The sequence below is a fragment of the Felis catus genome, chromosome D4 (assembly GCF_018350175.1).
Source record: "Felis catus isolate Fca126 chromosome D4, F.catus_Fca126_mat1.0, whole genome shotgun sequence".
In the NCBI taxonomy this organism is placed as follows: domain Eukaryota; kingdom Metazoa; phylum Chordata; class Mammalia; order Carnivora; family Felidae; genus Felis; species Felis catus.
The window spans coordinates 18904859-18922815 of NC_058380.1; the positions used below are offsets into that span (position 1 = coordinate 18904859).

General features: G+C 35.4%; 1 protein-coding gene across 7 annotated transcripts in view; it reads left to right on the forward strand.

Moving 5' to 3' along the window:
• The window catches only part of VPS13A (vacuolar protein sorting 13 homolog A), a 253881-nt gene that overhangs the window by 61872 nt on the left and 174052 nt on the right, over positions 1–17957 (forward strand). For all 7 annotated transcript variants that reach the window (XM_023243364.2, XM_045043176.1, XM_023243365.2 and 4 more), the window contains 3 exons: positions 2012–2148; positions 4087–4219; positions 7019–7136. In XM_023243364.2, the coding sequence (XP_023099132.2) occupies positions 2012–2148; positions 4087–4219; positions 7019–7136 (388 nt within the window). The remainder of the gene's footprint in view (positions 1–2011; positions 2149–4086; positions 4220–7018; positions 7137–17957) is intronic.

Genomic DNA, 17957 nt, shown 5'->3' on the forward strand with positions numbered 1-17957 from the left:
GTAGTATCTTTCCTGTTGTCAGTGTCTCCTCAAAATCTGAGATTATTGCATAGACTGCTTTTTAGCTATTTTTGACATTTTAATTCTTGGGTGAAATTCTCACTTGAGTGGTTTCCAATTTTAATGTCAAAGTGTTAGCTTTAGAACCCCATTTTTGTTAAGTCTGGATTATATCTCTAATTGAAATCAGAATTCATTTAGTTCTGCCTGTCACAAAATATAACATGAAATTGTCATTTTTCTCCCACCCTTTCCTTTGTATTCACTTTATCTTTGTTGGTAAAAATGAGATGTGCTAATATGATTCTCCTGTTTTTTCTTTCTCCTAAGAGAAAATATTTTAGCCAAGTAAAGTAAAAAATTCACTTGATGTTTTGATGAGACCTTCAAGAGCTGTCTAACTAGTTTAAGCATCATATCATTAGGCTCCATTACCTCTCAGTTTTATGATTGCATTTTGAATACATTATTCACTTCTTTTTCACAGAGAGCTGGGCATTATGTTTTTCATATTAGTGCCTTCTCTGGTTTTTACTCATTTTCCCCATGATTTTCTCCATCTGAGTATGTTTTATATTAGATTGCAGATAATTAATTACCTTAATTCTAGAAGCTGTAGGGTTTGCATTTACCCATCTACTGTTAAAATCTCACATGCCATTTATAGTTCAAATTCTGTGTATTAGTATAATACATACTCAGTAGAATTCATAAGCATAAGGTCAGACCTGTTTTCTGATCGATTCTTCCTAATTGTAGAAACCATTACTTGTTATTGTTAAATATGAATGCATTGTGTTGGAGACTTACCATATTCCTTCAGATTTGTAGACATTTTTTTCCTAAGCTTTGTTTTCCTAAGCTTTTTTTACTTAGGAAAGAATTACCAAAATAGTAAATATCCACTGTATAAACTTCAGATGTTATGGAAATATTTTAGAAAGTGGAGGTCTTTAGTATATTACCATCGAAAGGTAACAGACTTCACAATTTGAAGTCTATTCTTCTAATTCTGTTTCCTTCTGTACACAAATAGTATTAATTATTATGTAGAATAAATGCTAATCGTATGAAAAAGTGGGGTGCTACTATGTTCTTGAATTTTAAAAAAATCAGTAAATTACTTTTAATATTTTTCCAGAAAGTTAAAATTTACTAATTTGGGAAGACACTTACCTGCTAAGAGCTTTATATATTTTGGTTCTTCATTCATTCCCCCCTTCCATTTTTGATTTTTTTTTTCTATATTAGCCTCTATTATTATCTTCTTCCTATATAACCTGATTTGTTTCTTGTATTCTTCATTTTTTCTTAGGTGTGAAGGTTTTCAGATCTTTTCCTTTTTTGTCAAGTAGGGTGATCAGCTTACAGAACACACACATGTATGTAGTTAGTTACCCTTGTCAAATGTGGTCGTTCTGACAAATATGGTCATTTAGTGAAACCTTTCTTTTGACATGTAAGGCTTGCAGGGAGTATCTAGGGACTTGGACTTGTAGAATCAGGCATATATGAAACAGATTATATTGGATGAGGAAGTCTTAAAACAGAAATGGAAATGAGGGTAGAGAAATGCTTAACAGGAGATGGAGTATCTTGAATGCTAGATTGTCCCTTCTGGCTGCTTCTTGAGACTGTCATACCTGCCTCAGCAAACAAACCTCAGTAAAACCACATTGTCTGTGTTTGAATACAGATCATTTGGGGGGGAAAAATTAACAACTGTGCTTTGAGTCAGTTCTGTACTTCAGTTCCAAGCTTATTAAATGTTTCATAGAACATAATTTTAAAAAATCTATATGTACCCGGTTTTACTCAAATGGAGTTTGTGGGTCAAATACATTTATTTGAGGAATCAGTCCAATTTTGTACTCACTTATGTTTAATCAAGAGTGAGTGTACACACACATTGACTAACAAATATTTTTATTTTATATTAAAAATACTTTGCTCAAAGTATTTTCAAAATTAATACTAATTTCACATTATTTTCTGTTCAAATTTTCTGCAGGTCTACTATATATTATTGAAACACAGAAAGTTCTTGATCTCAAAATTGATTTGAAGGCTTCATACGTTATTATCCCACAGGATGGAATTTTTAGCCCTACGTCAAATTTACTTATTTTGGATCTTGGTCATCTAAAGGTATATAGTAATACTTGTTTTATATTATGACATTTAAGGTGTTTCCCTGTTTAAAATGTATTTTGTTTTAAAACAGTTGGATTTGCTATATTGATTATTAAATTAGGTAGCTTCTAGGATTTGAAAATTCTTCCTTTCTAGTAAATAATGTGAAGATTTATTTAATTAGGTAGTTTCCCTACATTTCTAATAGCAAAATTATCATTTGAAATCTGCAGGTGAGGAGAAAACCTAAAAATTATATTTATAGGGGCGTCTAGGTGGCTTAGTCAGTTAAGTGTCCAACTTTAGATAGTTGGTGAGTTCGAGCCCCACGTTGGGCTCTGTGCCAACAGATCAGAGCCTGGAGCTGCTTCAGATTCTGTCTCTCCCACTCTCTCTGCTCCTCCCCTGCTCGCTTGCTCTCTCTCTCTCTCTCTCTCTCTCTCTCTCTCAAAAATAAATAATAAAACATTTTAAAAAATTAAAAAAATATATATTTACAGAATTTGAGAGTAGTGCTTTCCTTTTCAATTTAAATTTGCTACTTGACTGAAATATATCAGATGGGAGGGAGTTTTGGAAATAATCAAATACATCTTTATCCTTCAGAAACTTTTTGCATGTATAACTTTAGATATTGATGTTTTAATAGTTCTGTTAAATCTTAATTTGAGAGATGTTCTTCTTGCATTTACCTAAGTCATTTCCCTTTCCATCCAACTATGTACATTTTTTTCCCGCAGTTTTGAATAGAGAATATTTTGTGTGTGTTTCTAGATCTGCATGGTTCTCTATGGTACCCATTGGCCACATGTGATTGTTTATGATGAGTAAAATTAAGTAACATAAAAATTAGTTCTTTAGTCATATGAGTCACATTCAAGAATTAAAATAGTCACAAGTGACTTGTGTCTATTCTGTCAATACAGAGATAATAATGCCATCCTTGTAGAAAGTTCTCTTAGACCACATTACTGTAGATCATTAAATGTAGATTAAATAGCTGTAACAATTTAAACACTCACGAGGGATGGATGATATTGGCATGCTTTCTGGCTACCCAACAAATATATGCCTTTCCTTGATATTGTCCTTTATTCTATGTTTTTACTCTTGAGTTATTAATTATGTACATGTTTACTGGATTTATATTTATAATAAGCTTTATACACTTAATTATTTATAGTTTACTTTAGTTATGGAATTGTTTCAAGGGTAGTGTAGTATAGTAGAACAAGCATAACATCAAGAGTAAGGTGTCTAGTTTTGTAATCTTAGGCAATTTACTTAACCTACCTTTCAGAGATAATCAGTTTTGATAGTCTGTGGCACATGAGCTGTTTAAAATAGAGGTGAAAATGTTAAGGTAAGTACACACACACACACACACACACACACATACATACGAATGTATAAGATCTTTATATATGGCAGTAGAGTGATTTTCAGAAGGTTAAGTGAAAAACGTATTGTGTATGGTACGTTAAGAAGGGGGTGGTACAAATATAACTTTGTTGGGGTCGTATAAATGGCCAAGTTGGGACTACAGTTCAGTTATTCTAATACTTAATTCTGGATTCTTCTTCTTATAAAAGTATCTAAATATCTGTCATTATGCCATAGAAACATTTTGTAGGCTACACATGTCTCAATTTGTTTTTAATAAAAAGGCTTCTTGTCAGATCTTAAAAAGTTTTAAATGTTTTATTCTCTAGGATTGGCTCGGTTTTCCTCTGTTAATATATGCAATTGAGAAATATAACTTAATGTGTAAAAATTTACTTTGTACCTGGTCTTTTTGTTAGACATGTCATAGATAAAGACATTTCTATTAGCCTTTTATGTCAACTTACAAATCTTTTATTAAATTTTTATGTTATAGTCTTAAAGATAAAAAATTTATATTTTAATTTTGAAGTATTTTGCATCATCTAAACTATTAAAATTAACTTCAAGGTGACAAGTAAAAGTCGTTTGGAGTTACCAGATATGAAACAAGGTGGGGCCAGACTTGAAGAGATAATGCATAGAGCTTATGATTCCTTTGATGTTCAGCTTACAAGCATACAGCTGCTTTACAGCACAGTTGGTAAGTATATAATGGATTATTTAGTGATTGATTTGGCAGCAATGATTAGGTTTTTAGACAGTTTCTCTGAAGACCTTCATCCCAAATACATTAGAACATTTATATTTTCGAATTAGAAGTAATAGTAGTTGCGCCTGGGTGGCTCAGTCGGTTGCATGTCCCACTCTTGATTTCCGTTCGGGTCAAGATCTCATGGTTTGTGAGTTCAAGCCCTGCATCCGACTCTGTACTGCTAGCACAGAGCCTGATTGGAATTCTCTCTCTCCTCTCTCTCTGCCCCTCCCCTGCTTGCTCTCTCGCTCACTCTCAAAATAAATAAACATCTAAAAAAAGGTTAAAAAGGTCATAGGGGGCACCTGGGTGGCTCAGTCAGTTGGGAAGCTGACTTCAGCTCAGGTCATGATCTCACAGCTCATGAGTTTGAGTCCTGTGTCAGGCTCTGTGCTCAGAGCCTGGAGCCTGCTTCACATTCTGTGTCTCCCTGTTTCTCTGCCCCTCACCTGCTCACATTCTGTCTCTCTCTTTCAAACATAAACATTAAAAAAAAATTTTTTTTAAAGTAATAGTAGATATTGCCTAGGACCAGTATCTCAGGTACCTGGTTTTTATCCCTCAAGAGACATTATTAAAGTCTGGAGACGTTTTGGTGGTCACTGCTGATGAGTAGGTGCACTACTAGCATCTAGTGAGAGGAGGACAGGGATGCTACTACTAAACATCATACAGGGTAGAGGAAAGCACCACCCCCCCCCCCCCCCACACACACACACTTATTTGGCCCAGATGTCAGTAGTGCTGAGATGGAGAAATCCTTTGGACCAGGTTGGAAAACCTTGGCACATATTTAAAGTATTTATTTTATACAGAATAATCACAAGAAGCTGCTCAAGGCCAGAGGCAACTGATCTAGGGCCTCTGACCACCCAGGCCTTAAATAGCCAGATAGAGACTGAGGAGGGTCTTAGGAGGACTGAGGAGGGTATCCTAGGCATACCTTTACTCCGTTCACTCTGATGTACTAATCAGGAGTCTCTGATCCAGATCTAGTTTTGAGATAAAGTCAGCAGCCAGAAATTCACTTGTAAAGAACCACTAAAGTAGATAGAGATCCAAGACTAATTTGAGCCCTCTTTCTACAGGGTCATACTGTTGATGATTCCATGGAGTGTTAGGTGTTAGTAAACATTCAGATAATTCAACAGATTTGGATTGGTGGCTGTTCTGGAGATCTGTATAGTGTGTATATGGTCAAATTGAAATTATCTGAGCTAACTAATAAAAAAGGAAGCAATGAGAACCCAAAATAGTAGTTATTAGAAGTATTGATTTATATAGTATTGGTACATTTTAATTTTTTTTTTTTTTTAACTAAAACTGCTTTGAGATAATAAACTTGATTTCTGTTTTTGTCAGATTCCAGTTGGTGTGGAAGAAACCCAGAAGTGTAGTGGGTGGCAAATATAAATTGTTTATAGAAAATCCATAAATTTTTCTCAGGGAATAAATTACAGTATTTTGGTATGTTTGCTACATTTTTGTCATTTTTAAAGTCCATGCACCGTACTTAATATTGACATGCTTTTTGAAAAAAAAAATTTAAAGTATTCCATTGTTACCTGAAAATTACTGGAATTCCTTGGAATTGTTCTTGATAAGCACTAACTCTTCTTAAATAATCTTTTTTGAGCAAGATATTTTTGACATTGGGGCTACTTTAGGTGATTGTCATAAACTTTAATGATAAATACTGAATCACGTGCTTCTGAATATTTTCTGTGAATTGAGAAGTAAAGAAAATATTTATCTCAATACTGTTGGAATTTAAAAAATTGTAAGAGTTCACTTTACCACCTTTCTTTACATCTAATCATTCATTGGCTTGTTTTTCCTTGACTGGGAACTTTATTGGACCTAAGGAATGATTAGGTTCAAAAGAGGTAACGTAAATGAGGATGCATTGTCACATACATTTCATGTTAGGAGATGTGGATGTAAATTTCAGATTTTATCACACACTAGCCTTTGACCATAAGTAAGTTAATAAATTCCTGTGAATCTGTTTTTTAAAATGGGATGATTAAATATCATTGTGAGAATTAAGTGAAAATTAAAACATTGCCTAGAATAGCTCTTAACAAATCTTGAATAACTGGTAGCTTTTATTGACAGAAAAGAGCTGTGCTTTTCTCTGCCTTTTTCATTATTGCCTTAGAGCCATGTTGTTTTTTGGGTAAAGTAGTCTGGTTGGTGTAGCAACTGTAAATGGATGCACAGATTTGATTAAACTATATTGTTGGGTTTTTTTGTATTTTGTTTTTAACTTTAGAGCACACAAGCTGGGAAGAGGGGCAGAAGGAAGGAGGGAGGGAGAGGGAGGAGAGAGAGAGAAAGGGGGGAGAGGGAAGGGAATATGAATCGCAAGCAGACTCCAAGCACGGAACCTGATGCAGGGCTCGATCCTATGACCCTAGGATCATGACCTGACCAAAAACCAAGAGTCACAGAGTCAACCAACTGAGCCATCTAGGTGCCCTTAACTATATTGTTGGTTTTTAGTAAGTATTTTCTTCATATTGAAACAGAGTCTTTGAAGTAGTAGAAGGAAAATGATGAAAGGGAAAAGAATTTACCTGTTGATTATATGTACTGGGGAAGGTGGCTTTAAGATTGTCTGGATATAGGAAGAATTTCCCATATCGTGCAGTGTATGACTACAAAGTATTCATAGTAATTTTAGGTTTAATGTGTTTTTCAAATTATACATGTGCTAAATAAACATGTACTGTTTTCCACAATTAGGTGATAATTGGAAAGAAGCTCGAAAACTTAATGTATCTACACAACATATTTTGATACCTATGCACTTCAATGTGGAACTTGCTAAGGCCATGGTTTTTATGGATATAAGGATGCCCAAGTATGTATTGTCTGTTTTATGTGATTGTAGATTTTCTTAGAAATTCCTTAGCTGAGGAGATACCATATTTCATTGTTGTTGGGTTTTTTTGGTGGTAAAATGTACATTAACATAAATTTTACTTTTTCTAAGTGTATAATTCAGTGGCATTAAGTACATTCACATTGTTGGGTGACCACCATCACCATCCATCTCCAGAACTTTGTCATTTTCCCACACTGCAATTCAGTACTTGTCAAACAATAATGCCCCATTCCGCCATACCCCAGCCCATGGTAATCACCATTATATGTTATGTCTCGATAAATTGGTTACTCTGGGTAACATATAAATGGAATCATGCAGTATTTGCCCTTTTGTGTCTGAGTTATTGCACATAGCATAGCGTCTTCAAGGTTGATCCATGTTGTAGCATATGTCAGAATTTCATTTAAGGCTGAAAAATACTCTGTTGTGCATGTATACGTATCACATTTATTGGTTCCTCTGTCAATGGACATTTGGGTCATTGTAATGAAGTTGGGCTCGGGTAACAATACTGTTACATTCACAATGCTGTGAAGATTGATAGAGAACTATTTAAGTCCTTGCTGTAATTTTTTTTGTGTATATATCCACAAGTAGAATTGCTGGATCATATGATAATTCTGTTTTTAATTTTTTGAGGAACTGGCCTATGTTTTCCATAGCAGCTATACCATTTTATCTTTCCACCAGCAGTACACAAGGATTCCAATTTCCCCACCTCTTCAGCACTGTTCTTATTTTAAGAATTGTCCTCTGTAGTAGGTATGAAGTAGTATCAAATTATAGTTTTGAGTTGCATTTCTCTAATCATTACTGATTAGGTAATTTTCAGGTATTTCTTGGCAGTTTATACATTTCATTGGAGAAATGTTTATTCAAGTCCTTTGCCCATCTATAATTGGGATTTGTTTTGTTTTGTTTTTTAAATGCATTCTGTATACTAACTCCTTACTGGAGAGATGATTTGCAAATATTTTCTTTTGTTTTGTGGATTGGCTTGCCTTACGTATCACTCTTTTGAGAGTGTCCTTTGCTCAAAAGTTGTAAATATAAAGTCCAATTTTTTTCTAAATTTAAATCCAGGTTAACATACAGTGTAATAATGATTTCAGGAATAGAATTCAGTGATTTATCACTTAAATATAACACCCAATGTTAATCCTAACAAGTGTCCTCCTTAATGCCCCTCACCCTTTTATCACTCTCCCCCCCACACTCAACACCTTACCAGCAACTTTCAGTTTATTTTTTGTATTTAAAGTCTTATGATTTATCTCCCTCGCTGTTTTTATATTATTTTTGCATCCCTTCCCCTGTGTTCATCTGTTTTGTATCTTAAATTCCACATACGAGTGAAATCATTTATTTGTCTTTCTCTTGACTGACTTATTTTGCTTAGCATGATACACTCTAGTTCCATCCATGTTGTTGCAAATGGTAAGATTTCATTCTTTTTGATTGCCAAGTAATACTCCATTGTGTATGTATACCACATCTTTATCCATTCATCAGTCAATGGACATTTGGGCTCTTTCCATACTTTGGCTGTTGTCGAAAGCACTGCTATAAACGTTGGGGTGCATGTGCCCCTTTGAATCAGTACTCCTGTATCCTTTGGGTAAATACCTACTAGGGCAGTTGCTGGGTCGTAGGGTAATTCTGTTTTTTTCAAAATTTTGTGAGAAACCTCCATACCATTTTCCAGAGTGGCTGTGCCAGTTTGCATTCCCACCAGCAGTGCAAAGAGGTTCCTCTTTCTCCGCATCCTCTCCAGCATCTATTGTTTCCTGAGTTGTTAATTTCACCCATTCTGACAGGTGTAAGGTGGGATCTCATTGTGGTTTTGATTTGTATTTCCCTGATGATGAGTGATGTTGAGCATTTTTTCATGTGTTGGTTAGCCATCTGGATGTCTTCTTTGGAAAAGTGTCTATTGATGTCTTTTACCCATTTCTTCACTCGATTACTTGTTTTTTGGGTGTCGAGTTTGTAAGTTCTTAATAGGTCTTAGATACTAATCCCTTATCTGATGTGTCATTTGCAAATATCTTCTCCCATTCTGTTCATTGCCTTTTAGTTTTGCTGATTGTTTCCTTCATCCTGCAGAACCGTTTTATCTTGATGAGGTCCCAATAGTTCATTTTTGCTTTTGTTTCCCTTGCCTCTGGAGACATGGCAAGTAAGAAGTTGCTGTGGCTGAGGTAAAAAGGTTGTTGCCTGTTTTCTCCTCTAGGATTTTGAGGGCTTCCTGTCTTACATTTGGGTCTTTCATGCATTTTGAGTTTATTTTTGTGTATGGTGTAAGAAAGTGGTCCAGGTTCATTCTTCTCTGTCACTGTTCGCTTTTCCCAACACCATTTGTTGATGAGACTATCTTTTTTCTATTGGATATTCTTTCCTGCTTTGTCAAAGATTAGTTGGCCATATGTCTTTGGGTGCATTGCTGGGTTCTCTCTTCTTTTCCAATGATCTGTGTGTCTGTTCTTGTGTCAGTATCGTACTGTCTCGATGACTACTGCTTTGTAATATAACTTGAAGTCCGGAATTAATGATGCCTCCAGCTTTGGTTTTCTTTTTCAGGATTGCTTTGGTTATTCAGGGTCTTTTCTGGTTCCATATAAGTCTTAGGGTTTTTTTTTTTTAAGTTCTGTGAAGAATGCTGGTATTACCTTGATAGGGATTGCATTGAATATGTAGATTGCTTCGGGTAGTACTGACTCGATAAGGTCCCATTTATCTGTTGCCTGTGCTTTTGGTGTTATGTCCAAGAAATTAGTGTGAAATTCAACATCGTGAAACTTCTGTATATTTTCTATAAATATTTTATACTTGAAGCTTTCATATGTAGGTCTTTGATGCACTTGGAGTTTTTTGGCTATGGTATAAGGTATAGACCCAGCTTCTTTCTTTTGCATATCTGATTTGCCCAGTACCATTTATTGAAAAGACTGATCTTTTTCCATTGAGTAGTCTTTGTTGAAAAACATTTGAGGGGTGCCTGAGTGGCTCAGTCAGTTAGGCCTCTGACTTTGGCTCAGGTCATGATCTTAACAGTTTGTGAGTTCGAGCTCCACGTCAGGCTCTTTGCTGACAGCTCAGAGCCTGGAGCCTGCTTCAGATTCTGTGTCTCCCTGTCTCTTTGTGCCTTCCCTGCTCGCGCATGCTCGCGCGCGCTCTCTCTCAAAACTAAATACACGTTAAAAAAATTAAAAAAGAAAAATAACCATTTGATGATATATATGAGGATTTATTTCTGGGCTTTCCATTCTATTTCCTTTGTATTTCTGTCTTTATGCCAGAGCCACACTGTTGTGATTACTGTTAGCTTTGTGGTAAGTTTTGAAATCAGGAGTATGAATCATCCAGCTTTGTTCATTTTCTAGATTATTTTGGCTATTTAGGCTCCTTTGAGATTCCATACGAATTATAGGGTGGATTTTCTGTTGTTATAAAAGATGTCATTTTGATTTTGATATGGATTGCATTGAATGTGTAACTGCTTTGAGTAATGACATCTTAAGATATTAAATCTTCTAGTCCATGAACATGAGATGTCTTTCCATTTCTTTGTGTTTTCTATAATTTCTTTCAGCAGCATTTTGGTAGTTGTCAGTGTTTGTCTTTTTCTTCCTTGGTTGTTTATTCTTTTTTGATGGTGTTCTAAATGGAATTTTCTTAATATCTTTTTTTGGATTATATTTATTGTTACTCTATAGCAATTGATTTTTCTGAGTTGATTTTAATATTCTGCAACTTTGCTGAATTCGTTTATTTCTGTGTGTGTGCATGCATGTAACTATTAGGATTTTCTACATGTTCGTTTTTATAATTTTTTTTTTAATGTTTATTTTTGACAGAGACAGAGCACGAGTGGGGGAGGGGCAGAGAGAGAGGGAGACACAGAATCCGAAGCAGGCTCTGAGCTGTCAGCACAGAGCCTGACACGGGGCTTGAACTCACAGACTGCAAGATCATGACCTGAGCCGAAGTTGGACGCTCAACTGACTGAGCCACCCAGACGCCCCTACATGTTCATTTTTGAACAAAGGCAGTTTTACTCTTTGTTTTCAATTTGGGTGCTTTTTATTTCTTTGTTTTGACTAATTACTCCGGCTAGAATTTCCAGTACTGTGTTGAGAAGAAGTGATTTAAGTGGACATCCTTTATCCTGAGCAAAGAGGAAAAGCTTTTGGTCTTTTACCACTGAGTATGTTACCTATGAGTTTTTTCATATACGACCTTTATTATATTGAAGTAGTTTTTTCTCTTTTTCTTCTATTCCTTATTTGTTTGATGTTTGTATCATGGAAGTGTGTGGAATTTTTTCAAATACTTTTTTTATTTTTTCCTTTATTTTATTAATGTGGTGTATTACAATGATATATTTTCGTATGTTGAACCATCCACGCATCCTAGAAATAAAACCTGAGTCATGCTGTATAATCCTCTTAATGTACTGTTGAGTTTTGTTTGCTAGAATTTTGTTGAGGATTTTTGCATCAGTGGTCATAAGGGATATTGGTCTATAGTTTTACTGTGTCTTTGTCTGGATTTGGTATCAGAAAAAGGCTGGCCTAAAAATGAGCTTGGAAGTGTTCCTTTCTCTTTAATTTTTGGAAGAGTTTGAGAAAAATTTGTATTAATTCTTTTAAGTGTTAGCTAGAATTCACTAGTGAAATCTTCTGATTGTGGACATTTCATTATTGGGAGAGTTTTGATTACTGATTGATTCAATCTCCATACTAGTTATAGATCTCTTTAGGTTTTGTATTTCTTCACAATTTAGGGTTTTGGGGTTTCTGATTTCTTATTATTTACATGGGATATTTTTTTCTGTTCTTTCACTTTTAAACTAGTGGTGCTCTTGGATCTAAACTGAGTCTCTGGCAGACAGTTGGATCCCATTTTTTAAATCCATTCTTTATTTTTTTTTTTTAATTTTTTTTCAACGTTTATTTATTTTTGGGACAGAGAGAGACAGAGCATGAATGGGGGAGGGGCAGAGAGAGAGGGAGACACAGAATCGGAAGCAGGCTCCAGGCTCTGAGCCATCAGCCCGGAGCCCGACGCGGGGCTCAAACTCACGGACCGTGAGATCGTGACCTGGCTGAAGTCGGACGCTTAACCAACTGCGCCACCCAGGCACCCCTAAATCCATTCTTTAAATTTAGATCTTGGATTGAGAAGCTTAAACCATGTACATTTAAAGTAAATATTGATGGGGAAGGACTTTGTCATTTTGAGATTTGCTTCCCATATATTCTACAACTTTTTTGTTGCTTATTTCCTTTCTTACTGACTTCATTTTCATTTAGTTGACTTTTTTGTTGTGACATGGTTTGATTCCCTTCTGTTTTCCATGTGTGCATATTGTATAGATATTTTATTATTTGTTATTATGGAGATTACATATAGCATCACAAGGTTATAACAATCCATTTAAAATTGATACCAACTTCGATTGTATACAAAAACTCTACTTGTTCACTGCTCTACCCCTCCCATTTTATGTTACTGATGTCGCATATTATGTCTTTATATATTGTGTACTTATTAACATAGATTTATAATTATTTTTATGCATTTGTCTTAAATCCCATAGAAAATAAAGAGTGGAGTTGTAATCAGATTAAAAGTGATACTTGATTTTACATTTATCATATAAATACCTTGATCTTTAATGAGATCTTTATATTTTACTGTTAGCTGAAACTTTGGGCCCAGGATCCTAAGTAGAGAAGTCTGTTGAACTCGACTGTACTGGTTAGCTGATTTAGTCCTCAATAGTTTTAGACTGTAACCAGTCCTTTCACCTGTCTTTCCGCCAGTACTTTTTCCTCTTCCTTGCAAACCTCAGGCGGATAATCTAGTTGATAATTTAACTAAAGACACATCTAACGCCTACCAAACAGTCCCAGGGGAATTGTTACAAGGGAGGCAACAAGAGAATGCTCTTAAAGTAGTGTCCAGGCTTTGTGTCTGAAAGGAAGTATAGGGGGAAAGAGGTAAGTAGTGATAGCCTGGCTTTTTCCTACTGCTGTGGACGTCACTGCTATTACTTACCTGCTCCTGTCGTGTGAAAGAGAGACCCATACTCTTCTTTGTTGCTTTTTAAAATATAATGACTCTGTCTACTAGCAAACATTGTGTAGCGTACTGAATCTTGTTCTCTTTGACTTCTGCTAGGAAATCAAACTACAGTCTGAGAGTCTTAAGGCAGAGGGATGTCAATAATTGGCTTAAGAAAGAAGGAACAAAAGCCATTCTATACATTGTGGATTTTTCTAATCCAACACTAGGTGTAGTCTGATATTAGATATGAGGCTTAGGTTCTCTAGTTCTTCCCCAGATGTCCCACAGCCTATTTATTGTTTAATATTTCTTGTAAAGTTTGTCAGTATGTGGTAAAAAACAAAGATGTATGTGATTTTCTGTTGTAAACATGAGTTTGAATTGATTCCTTTTTAGCTTAGTTGAAATATTTTTTTTTTAAAGTATGGTTGAATCTAGAAATTTAGGGAGTACCAGGAAAAAGAAGTTGATATTATGCTGAGGAACTTGCGTTGGGTTGCTCTATCAGTATATGATCAGGAAGAATTAATGTCCTGTAATGCAGGGAATATGTAGAGCATAGAAACAATCGAAATAACCGATTAAAACCTATATCTGGGGCACCTGAGTAGCTCAGTCGGTTAAGTTTTAGACTCAGTTTTGGCTCAGGTCACAATCTCAGGGTTCATGAGATCGAGCCCCATGTTGGGCTCCATGCTCAGTGCTGGATCCTGCTTGGGATTCTCTCTCCCCCTGTCTCTCTCTGCCCCTCCTCCCACTCATGCGGGCACATGGGTTGTCTCTCCTAAAAATAAATAAACTTAAAGAAAAAAAGATAAAGGAAATGCAAGATCATGAGAGATCAGTCGCGTGTAACAGTTGCAAATTGTTTCTGTAAAGGCACAGATAGTAAATATTTTAGGCTTGAATTCCATATTGTTAGTCATAACTATTCACCTCTGCTGTTTTAGGGTGAACATCGCCGTAAACCATACGTAATGAATGGGTACGGGTGTGTTGCAGTCAGTAATACTTAATTTATCCAAATAAGCAGCAGGCTGAGTTAACCCCTGGCCATCTTTTACCAGTTTCCAGTCCAGCGCATTGTAGTCAGACATGACCAGTACAAGGGAAAAGATACTGGGAAGGTCATTTGAACGAGTATTCTAATGATACTAAAATTGCTATAGGTTAGGATCAGAGAAGGACAGCTACAATAATAAGAGGCAGAAACTAAATGATTTAGAAAGAACAAATCTGAGAAGCATTTGATTTTAATTTAGTAAGCTGGAGCAGTCTGAAGTGAATATGATAAAACCCTGGAACTGTAAAAGTATTAGGCAGCATCCTTTGAAATTTGATCTTAAAACATTTAAGGCAAATAAAAAGGAAGTCCTCTACTATTTAGTACATCGTATTTTGGTGCCCCCATTTTCAGCTTGTACACCTGGTATATATAAAGAAATTGAAAAGTTGAGTTATAATAATGAGACAGATTTATAATGGTTACCTAAGTTAAACTAGGATATATGGAACTAATTACAAATATTTCAGCTATTAAAGTAAAAGAAAGCTTCTAATTTTCTCAGGAAATGCAGATATGTTTTTAAACTGATAACCTTAGCAGCCATGCATATGAATTGAAAAAGTTAAGTTTTAGAAAAGATAGAGGGATAAAAATGGTGAATAAAAACTTATTCTCGTTTTGATAAGTCTCATTTTATTTTTTTAATTTTTTTAAATGTTTATTTTTGAGAGAGAGAGACCGAGCATGAGCGAGGGAGGGGCAGAGAGAGAGGGAGACACAGAATCCAAAGCAGGCTCCAGGCTCCAGGCTCCGAGGTGTCAGCACAGAGTCTGACGCGGGGCTCGAGCTCATGAACTGTGAGATCATGACCTGAGCCGAAGTCGGACACTCAGCTGACTGAGCCACCCAGGCGCCCCTGATACGTCTCATTTTAAACTATTATTATTTTAGAGACTTTATTTAGAACGGTTTTAGAGTCACGGAAAAAATTGTTGCCGTTGACACACAAGGTTACATTAGTTTCAGGTGTACAGCATAGCGATTTGACAGCTCTAAATGTGCTATGCTCCCCAGAAGTATAGCTACTTTCTGTCACCATACAAGAGTATTACGACACCATTTGACTATATTCCTTGTGCTATACCTTTTATCCCCATGACTTAGTCATTCCAGAACCGGAAGCCTATACATCCCGCTCCCCTTCACCCATTTTGCCCATCCCTAACCCTCTCCCCCTGGCAACCATCACTTTATTCTCTGTATTTGTGTGTCTGTTTTTTTGTTTTTTAGATTGTACGTGTAACTGAAATTGTATGGTATTTATCTTTGACTTATTTCACTTAGTGTTATGCCCTTAGTCCTCCCATGTTGCAAATGGCAAGATCTCATTCTTTTTTTTATGGTGGAGTAATATTCCATCGTATGTATATCTTCTTTATCCATTTATCTATTGATGGACCTTTCGGATGATTCTGTCGGCTATTATAAATAATACCACAATAAACATAAAGGTGGATGTATTTTTTTCAAATAAGTGTTTTCATTCTCTTTGGGTAAATAACCACCAGTAGAACTACTGTGTTTCTGTTTTTAATTTTTTGAGGAAACTTCATACTGTTTTCCATAATGGCTGTCTAAATTTACATTCCTGCCAATGTTGCATGAAAATTTCTTTTTCTCCAGATCCTCAGCAACACTTGTTATTTGTCTTTTTTATGCTAGTTGTTCTGGCAGGTGTCAGGTGATATTGTGGTTTTGATTTGCATTTTCCTCATGATTAGTGATGAGCATATTTTTATATGTCTGTTGGCCATCTGTATGTCTTCACTGGAAAAATATTCGGGTCCTGTGCCCATTTTTTAAATCAGATTTTTTGGGTTTTTTGGTTTTAAGTTGTAGAAATTCTTTTTATCTTTTGAATATTAACCTTTTATTGGATATATTAATTGTAAATATCTTCTCCCGTTCAGTAGGTTGTCTTTCCATTTTGTTGATGGTTTCCTTTGCTGTGCAGAAGCTTTTTATTTTGATGTAGTCCCAGTAGTTTAGTTATGCTTTTATTTCACTTGCTTGAGGAGAAATGTCTAGAAAAATGTTGCTAAGGCTGATGTCCAAGAGATTATGGTCTATTTTGTCTTTTAGGATTTTAAGGTTTTAGGTTTCAAAGAATTGAAACTTAACATCCCCACAAAAACCTGCACACAGATGTTTGTAGCAACTTTATTCATAATTTTACATAAAGTTTATACACTTCAATTTTATATTTCAATTTTATAGCCCAAACTTATAAGCAACCAAGATGTCACTTAGTAGGTTAGAGATAAACTGTGCCATATGAAACACTGAAATATTGTTCAGTGCTAAAAGGAAATAAGCTATCAAGTTGTGAAAAGACATGGAGGAACCTTAAATGCATATTACAAAGTGAAAGATGCCAACCTGAAAGGGCTACATAATGTGTAGTTTTAACTAGATGGCGTTGTGGAAAAGGCAAAAATAGGGACACGGTGAAAAGAAAAGCGCTTGCTGGGACTTGAAGCTGACAGGGGAGGGATGAATAGTCGAAGGACAAAGGATTTTAGGGCAGTGAAAATACTCTAGATGATATACTCTAAATGATATGATTGATACATGTCATTATGTATTTGACCAAACCCACAGAATGTACAGCACCAAGAGTGAAGAGTAATGTAAACTGTGGACTTTGGTGACTCTGATTTGTCAGTGTAGTTTCATTAGTTTCAACAAACATACACCATTCTGGTTGGGAATGTTGTTAATGAAGGAGGCAAGGCATGGGTACATGTAAGAGGTGTATAAAACATCTCGATACCTCCTATCAGTTTTTCTGTGACCCTTATTTGCAAATCACATGATACTACACACAAAACCCTAAAGATTCCACCAAAAAAATTACTAGAGTAAATGAATTCAGTAAATTTGTAGGTATAAAATGAATACATAGGAATCTGTTGCCTTTTGACATGCTAATAATAAAGTGCAGAAAGAAAAATTAAAACAATCTCATTCACAGTTGCACCAAAAAGAATAAAATACCTAAGAATAAACATAACCAAAGAAGTGAAAGACCTGCACTCTGACAACTATAATCATTGATGAAAGAAAATGAGGATACCAAGACGTAGAAAGAATTCCATGCTCATGGATTGGAAGAATTGCTATCATTAAATGTCTATACAACAAAAACAAATTGCAGATTTAGAGCAATCCCTAACAAAATATCAATGGCATTTTTCACTGAACTAGAACAAATAATCATAAAATTTGCAAGGAACCACAAAAGACCCTGAATAGCCAAAGCAGTCTGAAAAAGAAGAATAAAGCTGGAGGTATCATAGTCTCAGGTTTCAAGATATACTTCAAAGCTATAATCAAAACACTATGGTACTGGCACAGAAATAGACACATAGATCAAGGAAACAGAATAGAGTGCCCAGGAATAAACCCATACTTATATGGTCAATTACTCCATAACAAAGGAAGCAAGAATATAAAATGAGGAAAGGACAGTCACTTCAAAAAATATGCTGAGGAAACTGAACACCTACGTGCAAAAGAATGAAATTGAACCACTTTCTTATACCATACCCAACAATAAGCTCCAAGTGAGTTAGACTCAATTATGAGACCTAAAACTGTAAAAATCCTAAAAGAAAAAGTAGACAGTAATCTCTTGGACATCAGCCTTAGCACAT